This window comes from Hetaerina americana, unplaced genomic scaffold (genome assembly GCF_022747635.1).
Source record: "Hetaerina americana unplaced genomic scaffold, ioHetAmer1.1.p SCAF_10, whole genome shotgun sequence".
NCBI classification, from domain to species: domain Eukaryota; kingdom Metazoa; phylum Arthropoda; class Insecta; order Odonata; family Calopterygidae; genus Hetaerina; species Hetaerina americana.
This window is the reverse complement of record NW_027286070.1, coordinates 76510381-76523052: the sequence shown is the minus strand read 5'-3', so window position 1 is coordinate 76523052 and position 12672 is coordinate 76510381. Positions and strand designations below refer to the sequence as shown.

Genomic DNA, 12672 nt, shown 5'->3' with positions numbered 1-12672 from the left:
TGAGAATCGTGCTTGTAATGCAAAACACAATTTTCAAATTTTTCCCATATTAATCAATGTAAAATATGGTGTGTTCTGTGACAAAAAAATACTTAAAAATATTATGTTTTAGGTTTATTCATAGAAAATTATGTATACATTTTTTAAGGATTGTAAATCATGTTCATTTTCTTCTATTATGGAATGAACCAAACTGGAATGCAAATTTGATTTGCTGAAAACAAATCACATTTACCCTTCTCTTCTGGACTTAACACTCCATTGAAGGCTGGTGGAGTTTCCGAGTGGTACGCAAGCATTGGTTTCATCTTAAAATTGCTGTTTGCATCGGCGCAAAATAGCAGCATGAGAGGTCTTTCTTTTGCTTGTGGATAGGCAATGCATTCTTTTCCACTGTTGTATAGGTTTGCTCAGGCATCGGTTTCCTGGAGAGACCGGTTTTATAGCAATTAAAAACTTGTTGTGCCAGGCAGCAAACAGAATCCACAATCTTCTTGAAGCCACTGATGAAGTTCCCGGGTGCCTTTGAGTCAGAGCTTGCTGCTTTACCATGACTCACGCTGACTGACTGATGACAGTTCTTTTCTTGAACTTCTCATAAAACCCATGGCTTGCCTTAAATACTTATCCTTCAGCTGTTTATGATCCTCATCTTCCTGACGAGGCTGGCAAAAATAACTTTCACCTTCTCACAAATGATATTCTCGCAAATAATATCATATTGCCATTGCTTTTCATGTATCAATTGAGAAGCGGCCTTTCAACATTGTTGTGAATATGTAATGGTCGCGTTGATATTCTTGTCACTCCCTTTGAAGTGAGTCCTTATCTGGTCCAATATCCTTAATCTGGCCCTTGTTTTGAGGATAGTGCAAATAGTTGATGTAGACGGAGTTTATTTGCGTACTAGTTCAGCTACACTAAAATCATTTCAGTGAGTTTTATTGTCATTTCTATTATTTTTATTATCTGAGAGTTGTCTTCTTGTCACTTTTTCTTTTTTGACAATTCGCACTCTTTGGATAAAAAATTGCAATACTACCTTGATCAAAAATTTCCCGGAATTTATTCAGAAAATTAAAAATACAAGTTTATTCATCTAAATCTATATTGTCCCCTTCAAAGTAATCCCCATCGACTGCAACACACTTATGCCAGCGCTTGATCCAATCCTCGAAACATTTTTTATATTCGGTTTTCGGTATGTCCATCAGTGCTTCCTGCGATTTTTCCATTACTTCCTCTCGGCTGCTAAAACTCGTTCCCCGTAATGGTTTTTTAACTCGATTGAACAGAAAGAAGTCACAGGGAGCCAAATCAGGTGAATTCGGTGGCTGTTGGATGGTATTTGTTGCATTTTTCGTCAAAAAATTACGAATAATGATAGCACTGTGCGACGGTGCGTTATCATGGTGCAAAATCCACGAGTTTTCTGCCCACATTTCTGGTCTCTTTCGGCGAATTGCTTCACGCAAACGTCTCATAACGCCCAAATAATACTCTTTGTTTACTGTCTGGCCTTCTGGCAAAAATTCATGATGCACTACACCGTTGTAATCCATGAAAACCGTCAGCATTGCCTTCTTTTTTGACTGAAAACGACGTGGTTTTTTTGGTCTCGGCTCATTTGGTGAACGCCATTCACTTGCCTGATGTCTGGATTGCGTGTCGTACTCATAAACCCACGTCTCGTCTCCAGTAATGATCCTTTTGATGAATGTGGGATCGGATTCAGCCTCGCAAATCATGTCTTTTGCGACGTCAACACGGTCTCTTTTTTGCATGAAATTGAGGTCTCTTGGCACCAACTTTGCTGCTACACGACGGAAACCCAAATCATTAACCACAATGTCTTGGGCGGATCCATAGGCAATGTTCAAGTCCTCCGCTATTTCTCTGATGGTTAATTTGCGGTTATTGACCAACATTTCTTTTACTTTATCAATTTTTTCACCGACTTTCGATGTCGATGGTCTGCCACTGCGTTCATCATCTTCGATTGACTCACGACCACTTCTGAACCGCTCGTGCCACTGGCAAACGACCGTTTTTTTTAGAGAATCGTTGCCGAAACACTTTTCCAACATTTCCAACGTCCGTGCGCCACTAAATCCGTTTTTTACGCAAAATTTAATACAAGTTCGTTGTTGCAAATTTAAATCCATTTCTGCAATTGTAAAAAATCGCCAACACACACAGAGATAGATGTACTCTTGGCTACGTAACTTTTGCAAATGTCAAGTTATGACACTAAGATTTAAAGGGAATATCAACAACAGATGTACCAATTTAACAAAAAAAACAGAACTCAAATCGGAACGATGGGAGCGCCACACGGTGGTGTTTCCGGGAACTTTTTGATCAAGGTAGTATATCTGAACATAAAAAAAAACCATAAACACAGTAATCAACCCGAAGGTCAGTTTAGTAGGTGATGGTAGAGTTCACCCAGTACTAGGCCTGACGGCATGTGAAATTCACACATCAGGGTAGGGGGGCCAGTTCCTTTCCCTGTGCCTGAAAAGTGCCTGAAAAATCACTTAAGCTTGGGTGGAGCTGCAGGTGCCCAGAGTGCCTTGCCCGGGAATCGAACCCGGGATAAGTTTTGAAAAATGTGTGACACAAGAGACACTAAGATGCGCAGCAGAGCAAGTGCTAACACAGACAGAAGCAGCAGGGGCAAAATCAAACAATACCAGACTTCCTCTCTCCTCGACACTCGTGCCTTTTCTTGAAATATATTTTGCTAGTTATGTGAGGTGCACATTAAATGTGGTTCTACCTGATTATAAAAATTGAGCTTAAAATGCTGGTGCATGTTTTACCATAAAATATTTTTTTTAATTTCTATATTGGGGTTTGGTAACCTTTTCCTAACGCCCAGCCCAAATTTTATATTTCCTCATAGAGGGTGCCTACCCATTCTGGAATTCTAGGAAAAACCTGGAAATCAGACCACCTGGAAAAATATGGAGAAAACCTTAGAATTCTGAAACCTAAGAATTATTGATGATACTTTTTCATACTGTGTGAACTTTCTTGCTGTGACGTATCATATTTCTTGCATGTGGTCATCGGTGTAATTCTTAACAAATTAGTGTCCCTATCATGCCTTCAAATAATATTTTTTCAATCTTGCGTTTGCCTGTTAATGAGCTTCACCTTTAGTGAGATTCGTGCATTGATGTGTGAGAAGAAGGCCTCCTTTGATATCTCAGGAAGTCCCAGGACCCAGAAAAATCATTGATTGGGGTGGGGCATGGGGTGTCACCAGAGTGTGTGAACCTTTGCCCTCCTGCTACTTGGTGACTGGGTTACCCATTTGACCACCTATTGTGGCTTCAGCGAGTAGAAAAAGCTGTGGAATTCAAATTATGAGTAATCCAAATCAGTGATATACTTTTAATGATGGGTCTTGAAACCTGGTAAACTCCTGGAAATTGGTCGTGGTTGTTGAAAAAAAACACATTTGACACAATTTTTATATTTAAACGTTTACTACCTGTCTTGTAGAGGTGTTACTAATTAGTGCCCAGGTATCTCTGTTCTTCTGCGTAACCTCTGACCTACTTGACTCTTCAGTGAGGGACCCTGAGTGGATATTGTACAAATGGAGGCAGTGGAACATGCTGTACATGAATATTGAGACCAAAAAGTTTTGTTTTCTGTTTATTTATGTTGTATTCCTTAACAGTTTTATATTATTTTTTAACCTATTTGGAAACTATATATTTGTGATTTTTTTTGATTGGAGAAAATGGTTAATATTTTTCCTAATTTTTCCTAAGATAGAGTTGTCAAGGCATGATATTATTGCACTTGTTAGTGAATTTTTCCCACGTTTTAATTAGTGAGAATAATCAATTTTAATGTGACTTAAATGATGATGCCCTCATAAATGTTGGGTTTCTTTTTAAGGGGTCTCATTTTAATGAAATAATGCATCACTATTCGGCCAGAATATTGCTTTTATTTTCTTGGAAATTATTGTATCTCTGAGCAAGGGCTCAGTGTCAGTAACCTGCGATTTCGGGAAAATTTTCATTCAGAATATGTATTGCGTAACTTCTTGTAATCATGTGCACATATAATTGCAGTATGCTGCGGGATGATGTGATATGTCCTATATTGCCATGAGACTTACCATGCATTCCTCGTTTTTCCCAACATTTTTAGTCAATTTAGGTTTTTGACACCGGATGAATGTATTGCCCTTAAACATAAACTTGTTTGGGGTTGTAAATTGCAGTGGAAAACTGAAAATGCTCCAAGGAAAACTCAGAATATTTTTTGATAATTGGTTGGTAAACACTTGGTTTCAAGTGACTAATGATAGATATTATTTTCAGGAAGTACTGACAACAATTGCATTGATGTCCTCAAGGCTATTGATTCATCGAAACTAATTGATTTTAACAATTCAGGGAATATGATAAGGAAAATTTAGCATTCAACGGTGAATTAATTGTGTTAGGTATATCTTCCAAACTTTTTAGAATTAATAACCCCGAAAGTTATGTTATAAGTTTTAAATGACTTCATTAAAATGGTGATTTTTAAAAAATATCCGCTACAATCTCAGAATTGGGTTTGATTTATACATACTGAGGTATTGCATTTATTATGTGTGGCTATATTTGTTGTTCTTCAATTAAAATTATTATTTTTCATTGGGTAGGTGGGGAAGGCAGGTGTTCAAGGAAGTTTGACTTAATAGACTCCTTCATGATGCGTAGGAAACTCAGTGGTAACACTCTGCAATTCTACAAAATAAAACTTGATTGCGTCCAGTTTGAATACGGTGTATCGTCATTTGTCAATGTCACAAAGATTCGGCATGGACGTTTACATGGTGCTGGATGTGGACGGGGGAGGGGCGGGGATGAGAAGCTATTAGTGAGAAGAGGGAGGTGAGAGCAGGTGAACGAATAATGTCACTGTAAAGGTGCATATGGTTAGAAAATGGAAGAGAAGGCATTAAGCAGGGGTGGTCAAAAAGAGCACATCTGGGAAGCTTCGAATCATTCTGCTCACATTGTGGTGTTACATTCCTAAAATCTGGGAAAGTTGAAAATAAACCAGAAAAGAGTTGGAAATTTTTCTCCTTTTTAATTGGACATCCTATCCAAGTGGAGGATTGACCAGTGAATAATCTTGAAGTTATCCAGCCTCATTACTGATGAGGACATCATTTTATTTAATTTTACAAACGAAGCGCAAAGAAAACAATGAATTTAAATTCTCCACATTTTTGCTCCTCGATTTATTACTATCCTTTAATGTTTGTGTTAATATTATTTTCATATCCATTTTTTGTTGTGATTATTTGCCCTGGCCTTTTGAGGTGGCAACATTCCAAGTGAGCACCATCGGCAATGAGGTTATCCTGCTTGTCTTATGAAGTCTAGGAGTACTTCAGCCCACCCTCAAAAAGTCCAATAATTTCGTGACTGGGTTATTTGTCAACCTTCAATATAAAAATAATTTTTACTAAATTGGCTTACTTTCTGACCTCATTGGATATGTTTTATTATTATTTCATACTTGAGTTCATATTTTGAGATTAAAGAGTTTCTTCAATACAAGTAATGAAATCCACTTGAAAAATAAGTAATGAATCTCATTGATCATTTCAATTCTTACTCCTGTGTCTTCCCATCAGGCACAGTTGACGGATGTCACACGGAAATGGAAAGAAGATGCCACGAATACGATATCTAGTCAGGACAATCTAATAGAATCCCTAAGATGCCGTGTCAAGGTAAGAATGGACCCGAGACCTCATTCAGAAATCACTAAATTGTTGAACCTCGGCAGTACTAAGCTTGATATTAACAGTTTGAAGTCCTCTCTGAATAAATAACTTTTCTTATGGATGTGTTTAATTTATTAAAGGCTGGGATTTTGTGGGATTATTCCATACCTCTTGAACACACAAAGTGAATTGCGTTTAATTCTTTAAACCAAGAAAATGACACAATTCAGTGTTAGCATTAATGAGTTATCTAATTGTTTAGTACTGCAATGAACATAATTCAAAGACATTTGGCACTTTGGATGTGTGTTGTAAACAGTACTTATGGTAGAGAAATGTTCAGGAATGTTCTTTATGACATTGTTAAATGATATTAGAGTTGTGTTGTACTCCATCTTATAATATGACCTTGAAGTGTGGCCCCATTTCTGCCATTTATATAAAACGGGCTTAGACCAAACTCAGACCATGTCTCCAGCTCTCTTTGATTTCAGTACTTATACACATCCTAAATTATCAAGTACTGTGATGTTGCAAATCAATAATCATTTCTATGCCTCTCATAGCATTTACTCTATCCCTCTAGGAGTTGGAAGCAGCGCAAACAGTGCAAAGTTCAGCAAACAAAAACACCAGTGAGAGAGAATTTTTGGGCAGGACCAATGGAGAAGTTTTGGATTATTATAAATTCATCGAAATTGAATTGGAACGAGGAAGGTAATTGAACACCTCTGAAATGAGTGACGTTATTTGTAATTGAATAGCCAAGAGTGGCTCGTAAATTGGTTTATCTGTGATACATAGTTATAGTGCTCTTTTTCATTAATCTATGGGAAAAATTGGCCTGTAGAACTTGCAAATGACAAGCAATGGAATACAGTTAGATATTGGAATGTGATAAACCAAAAAGAGTTGTATTTGGTCAGCTAAATTATTTTGTCTATCATTTCTTTGCATCAGAGTTTTTCAGTGGCAAAAAGATAATATTTTGTGCCAATTTTTCATTATTCATTGCTTGTGAGTTTTTAAACTCCTTTTACTTAGTGATCCATTTGAAAATATTGTATATTGTTCAGTTTTAGCGTATTTCATTAAAAATATTGTCTTCATAGCACTTTGTACAACAATACTCTCAATTACATCTATTAGTTCATCCCAAGCATTAGCTCTACATTATTGTTAAAATACATTTCTTAAAAATTCAAAGGGCTATGAGAAGAGGCATTGTTGGTTGAGTATTTGTTTGATCCGGACAAATAATTGTAAATCATTCTTTAACCATATTTTATGCTTCCACAATTTAAACCATTCTTCCATTTGTTGACTTCATGATGTGTAAAAGAGATTTAATCCACTTTAATATTTAAAATGATAGATGGATTTTAGTACATTTTCCCTCTCTATAAAGTACATATTCAATCATGCTGTGGTTTTTCACTGGTCATTAGAGTATTTTGGGTGTTTACAAAAGCCACAATCACCAGCAATTGGTGCTTGAAACACCCGAATTAAAAAAATGTTTTTTCAAATATGCAGGGAAGAAATCAAACAATTGAAAGAAACTTTAAATCAGAGATCAATAAGTAAATTGCTGGGTGATGAAGTATTGTATAAAATGGAAACAGAGCTGAGAAGACTAAGAGCAGAGAATGCACACCTGGCAAGAATAGCTAGTGAGCAAAAAGAGAAAACGTTTGAAAGAAGTGAAGGTGTTTAAGACTTGATGGTATGTACCTATTTCGCATACTTGGCTTTGCATTATATTTGTACATCATTCTTGCATATTGTTAGCCACAATTCTATGCTCACATTAAACTGTGTACGCATTTTCTGAATATTTGAACTACTTGCATAGAATAAATTTGATTTAAATGTAAGTTCTATAAAGTCATGCAAAGCACTTATATATACTTGAATAATTACACCAAAATGATATAATGACATTAATATAAACCAAACTATAAGCTCAATTGAAAAATAATTTTGAAACATAAGAATTATGTTTGACTATTAAAGGTCATAATAAAGAAAGGGCTTGAATTAACTTATGCATTTATTTCTTCTGTAATCTTCTGTTTGTAATAGTTTTTTTCTGCAAGCATTTTATTAAAACCTGGTTATTCTGATTCCGCTTTGCTATAAATAATGCCATTATATTCTTTGAACTGTCTCCAATCTCAGTCCTGGGATATTAGTTATAATTTTTGCATGGATCATATGAAATATGTCTTCTTAGTTTGCAAACAATATAATTATCATGTGACCCACAAACATATGTACGATGAATTCTATGGTCTCGGGCTCAACTTTGTGGAGGTTCATGTTCGTTCAAATGAAAATACTTTGTAACTTCCACACAATTTTCCAGACGACTTCCACAACGCCAAAGCGTTGAAACCGGTAGTACGAATAAAAATTGTGTGGAAGTTACAAAGTATTTTCATTTGAACGAACATATACATAGTTTATCTTGAAATCGTTTAAGATATGAAGTGATAAAAATTATGCACTTCCTGCTCTCCTGAAAATATCTGACAGTTGAGCTCAAATTCATCAGGATAGCCATGTTGAGGTAGAAATGCAGAGCTCTGGAACTTGTGTACTTTGCGCATAACTGTGCTGTTTTTAATTTTCATGGCTACATGTTTTCCTAATCATTCCGCAAGATCCTGGCAAAGTATCAATTATTCAAGTGTAATGTGGTAGGGTTTGTTTTTACCTGTAAATTATGTATTATACTCAAAGTAGATTTGACAGCCACTTGGTGAGGTACACTTTTTGACCATCAAACGGAAACACAAGCAATTGGAATAACCTCCTGTGGGATCAGAGAAAGAATTTGGAGTGTAATAAATGCAGTGAAAGGTGTTTATGTTGTCATATTCCCATTTCCATGTAAAGAGCCCATTCAGCCTTCAAATGGATTGTCTCAATATATGACTGCTGATGTCAGCAGTTTTCCGAAGGCAGAAATTGAGATATTCCTTGACCTAGAAAAAGTAGGGGATGATTGCTGCTGACAGTAGTCTTCTTCCCCTATCCTTTTATCCTTTCTATCTTTACTATGTGATACCATTTCCCAAATTAGCCAACCCAATATTTTACAAAAAATATTAATGATGACGCTGCAGCTAATACAGGAAAAGTAGGGGAAGGAAAAAGGATGAAATGACAACATGGCAAAATAAATATATGTTCTTGAGCCATGAACTGCATTCATTTTGTATGTTAATAAGTTGGTGTGCAGTAAGAATGGTGAAAGGGAGAATGTCTCTGAATCCACAATGTAAAGATTTAACCTTATCTGCACAAAATATGTGCCAAAAGATAAATGGTAGGGAAGAAGAAGGTTCCCTTGACAAGGTGCATGTTGGGAGAGTCTGACAGGTGAGATCATTCAAGCAGTAGCAAGATTGGAAAAAAAAAGAGGTGCATATTATAAATGGCCCTCCCATGGACTACAACCTTGATGTGGTGGAAGGGCATGTAAAACCATTTTTTGGGCAACTTTTATTTTATTTTTCAACATAATCTCCTTCCAACTCTGTACATTTTTCTAGACGTTTTTTTAATTTTTTTAAGCCGTTTAAAAAGTAGGATTTTGGAAGCTCCTCAAAATAGGCATTTGTTTGATTGATTATTTCCTCGTTAGGCGTAAACCTTCGTCCGCCAAGCCATTTCTTCGTCTGGAAATACATAATAATGGGGGCCAAATCTGGTGAATACGGTGGATTTTGTAATAATTGGAACTTTGATTCCATAATTTTGGCCATCGCAACTGCGCAGGTGTGCACCCGTGCATTGTCTTGATGAAAGAGAATCTTTTTCAGATGAGGACGCTTTTCCTTGATTCCTCTGCTCAGCTGTTCCAATAATGACGCTCTCCTGTTATCTTTGTTCCCTCTTCCAAGTAATCAATGCAGATGATTCCGCGAGCATCCCAAAAGACCGTGGCCATAACCTTGCCCGCCGTCTTCGCCTTCTTCGGAGCCTGTTCGCCTTCAAAAATCCACTAATTTGACTGTTTGAGTGCAGTTGTGTATCCATGTTGCATAAACAGCTATATATCGACGCAGAATCTCATCAGGATTGCGACGGAAAAGCGCCAAAACAACCTCAGAGTCGACCACACGATTGCGTTTATTCTCCGCTGGGAGTACCCATCTTGCCGAGATTTTTTGCACGCCCAATTTTACGTGAAAATTGAAGCTACTGTACCTTGTGATAGGCCTATGGCTTCTACTATTTCGCTTCTACACTTTGAGTCGTTGATCACTTAAAATCATATGGTGGATTTTGTCAATCATTTCGCGGGTAGACACTTCCACAATGATTCCGGATCTGCATTCATCTTTTGTGGATGTGCGGCCACGTTTAAACTCATTCGCCCAATTGTAAACAGTTGCAAAAGAAAAGGAGCAGATGTGCCATGAACTTTGTCCAACTCAGCTTTGATTTCTTTCGGCGTCAACCCTTTCAATTTCAAGTGTTTAATCATTGCTCGAAACTCATTGTATCCATTTTTATGAACAAATTAAAGTTGTTTACTTGAATCGATGACAAAAATGAAACCATATAATGGATACGGCTGACTAGTCAGGAGTGTTATTTAATGGAAAAAATTTATTTTCGCCACTGCGAGTGCCATCTCTTGGATTTACTAAGGACGTATTATAGCACTCTTGTAGTTTTGTCCATCCACAACCTGACTTAAGTGTTAGATTACCTATCTAAAATATTATAAATGGAGGCAAGAGGAGGTCGCGGTGTGCTCATGGAAACATGGGTGATTTATGAAGCATGCAAGGATGTGTTTAGGAGCATTACCCTAAATGGTACTTCAATGTTTGAGCTTGTACATTTTGCTGGTGAGAACAGGCGTGCATTATCAGCAGGAAATCGTGGTAATATGTTTTTTGAGACTGGAAACTCTAAATCTAGTTTAAATGTTTAAGCCCTTCAACTTGTGGATTCAGCTCAGTAAAGGGCAGCTTAATTGCTGAAAGGCAAAATCTTTCATCTTGTCAAAGTAGTGATCGGGGTTGTTGTGACTTGGGTGCAGTTCTTGTGACGACTGTAAAGCTCAAGTTGCCCATGTACCACAAACTAATTCTTCGTTTCTTCTTTAACCCCTCAAGGTAACAATGTCAATATTATAATACCATTGGTGTTGGAATATTAAGCATTTTTTAACTGAATGGCATATTTTCTTGAGTACTTAGCAAAAATTATGTTAGTTTATTCTACCACAATTGCATCATATACTGTCCCACAGACCTCACCATATACTTACCACAATCCTTAAAATAGTATTTCTAAACTTGGCCTTTCTTTCACTATCCCCAATGCCATCCTCTGCTCCTAAGGATTAACTGAGCATGACGTACATGATATTGCCTAATGTTTATATGTGAGAATGTCCGAGTGCAGGCCCTCAAATGCTCTTGTTTCGCACTCCTTTGTGGGTGTAAAGGTTTCACAGTCCCTTGTGCTTTATCAAAGGTCTTTCTGTAATTATTGTGATTTTTTAAATCATAACTAGGTATAAAATCACTCAAAACATTAGAAAATAAATACAAGTTATTTTTATTGTATGCTTGAATGCATTCAACACAAGCCTTTGTCTGAAGAAGAATTGTAAAAATTACAACATATTATTCCAATCTAGAGTCCCCATGAAACAGGTGAATGCAAAAATGTCCCTCATTCGCGGTACTAGCTGTTGTGTATTAAGTAGCTCTGCCCATGAAAGTTAGTTGTCGGGGTTAGGGATGGTAGTGAAATGTGGGGTGTGTATGAATTCTGACAACTTTAAGGAAGGCACCAAATTTAAATAGCAATTGAATTTCTGATTGGCAATGATTATCAATTGGGTTACCATTGCTGAAATATTCAAGATGCATACAAAAACTGCCCTTTTTACCTTTCAGATTGTAAAATTTATGTTAATTCTGGGTTCATAAATGTTAATGTGAGGTTTGAATTGCATACACTTTCGTGAAGATCCCTATGGAACATAAAAAATTGTGTAAAATCTGAAATTATGTAAATTTGGAGCATGCAAATTCGTGGTTTCACTGTCTAATTTTTCCTATGGCAAAAATAATTTTCATGGCAATCAGCATGAGATTAGAGAGCATGGAAAATTACTACCAGTTGGTAGAGGATGCCATTGGCGTTGTTGAGGAAATAAATTGAAAGTGTTGTAAAGACATTTCAGTGAATTTCCAGAAGTATTAGGTTAAGTAGAGCAGATGAAATTAACCAATTAGTCCTCCTTTATTTTATGGATTTTTTTGTTATTTATTGTGGACTGCATTGGAAAGTCCCCTCTTCCAACCAGCTGAGTCCTTGTGAAAAATATAACTGTGGCCCCTTAAAAATCAAGAAATTTGTATATTTAAAAATCATTTTATCATTATTTTTTTCATAATTTCCATTAATATTTTACTTGAAATGTCTGTCTCATTCAATATTTATATGTCATGTATTTCAGGAGTGAAGAGGTGGATTCTGACGACTGGTCATCTCTAAAATGAATTACTTAATTATAACAAATATTTTATGATATGTATGTATTAATTTAATTTATAGGTATTTTTCATATTTTAATTCAAATGAAATCACTGTTTTATCAATACTGTTTATTCAGTAAAATATGTTTAAAATTTAACTTAGCAATCTTCCTGTCTTGAATGGAGCTCCATTATATTTGATACAATAAACCATTTTCAATGCATTTGTGTAATCATTGCTGTATCAAGTTTTATTACTGTAAATTATTATAATTTTTGTGAGATTTCGGCTGTTTTGCTATGCTCATTACAAACAGTATTTAGTAAATCTGATGTGTCAATGCAGAATTTCCATCACAGATTTTTTTCTCTAGTGACACTCCTAAATAAAGGTCTCCTTAA

The 12672-nt window shown here is 36.1% G+C and overlaps 1 protein-coding gene across 1 annotated transcript in view; it reads left to right on the top strand.

Annotated features, from left to right (window-relative positions):
- The window catches only part of LOC139699447 (protein Spindly-B-like), a 37689-nt gene extending 25346 nt beyond the window's left edge, over positions 1–12343 (top strand). The window contains exons 6-9 of the mRNA XM_071598185.1: positions 5663–5761; positions 6342–6472; positions 7292–7481; positions 12252–12343. Of these exons, the coding sequence (XP_071454286.1) occupies positions 5663–5761; positions 6342–6472; positions 7292–7472 (411 nt within the window). The 3' untranslated portion in view covers positions 7473–7481; positions 12252–12343. The remainder of the gene's footprint in view (positions 1–5662; positions 5762–6341; positions 6473–7291; positions 7482–12251) is intronic.
- Positions 12344–12672: the final 329 nt, after the last annotated feature.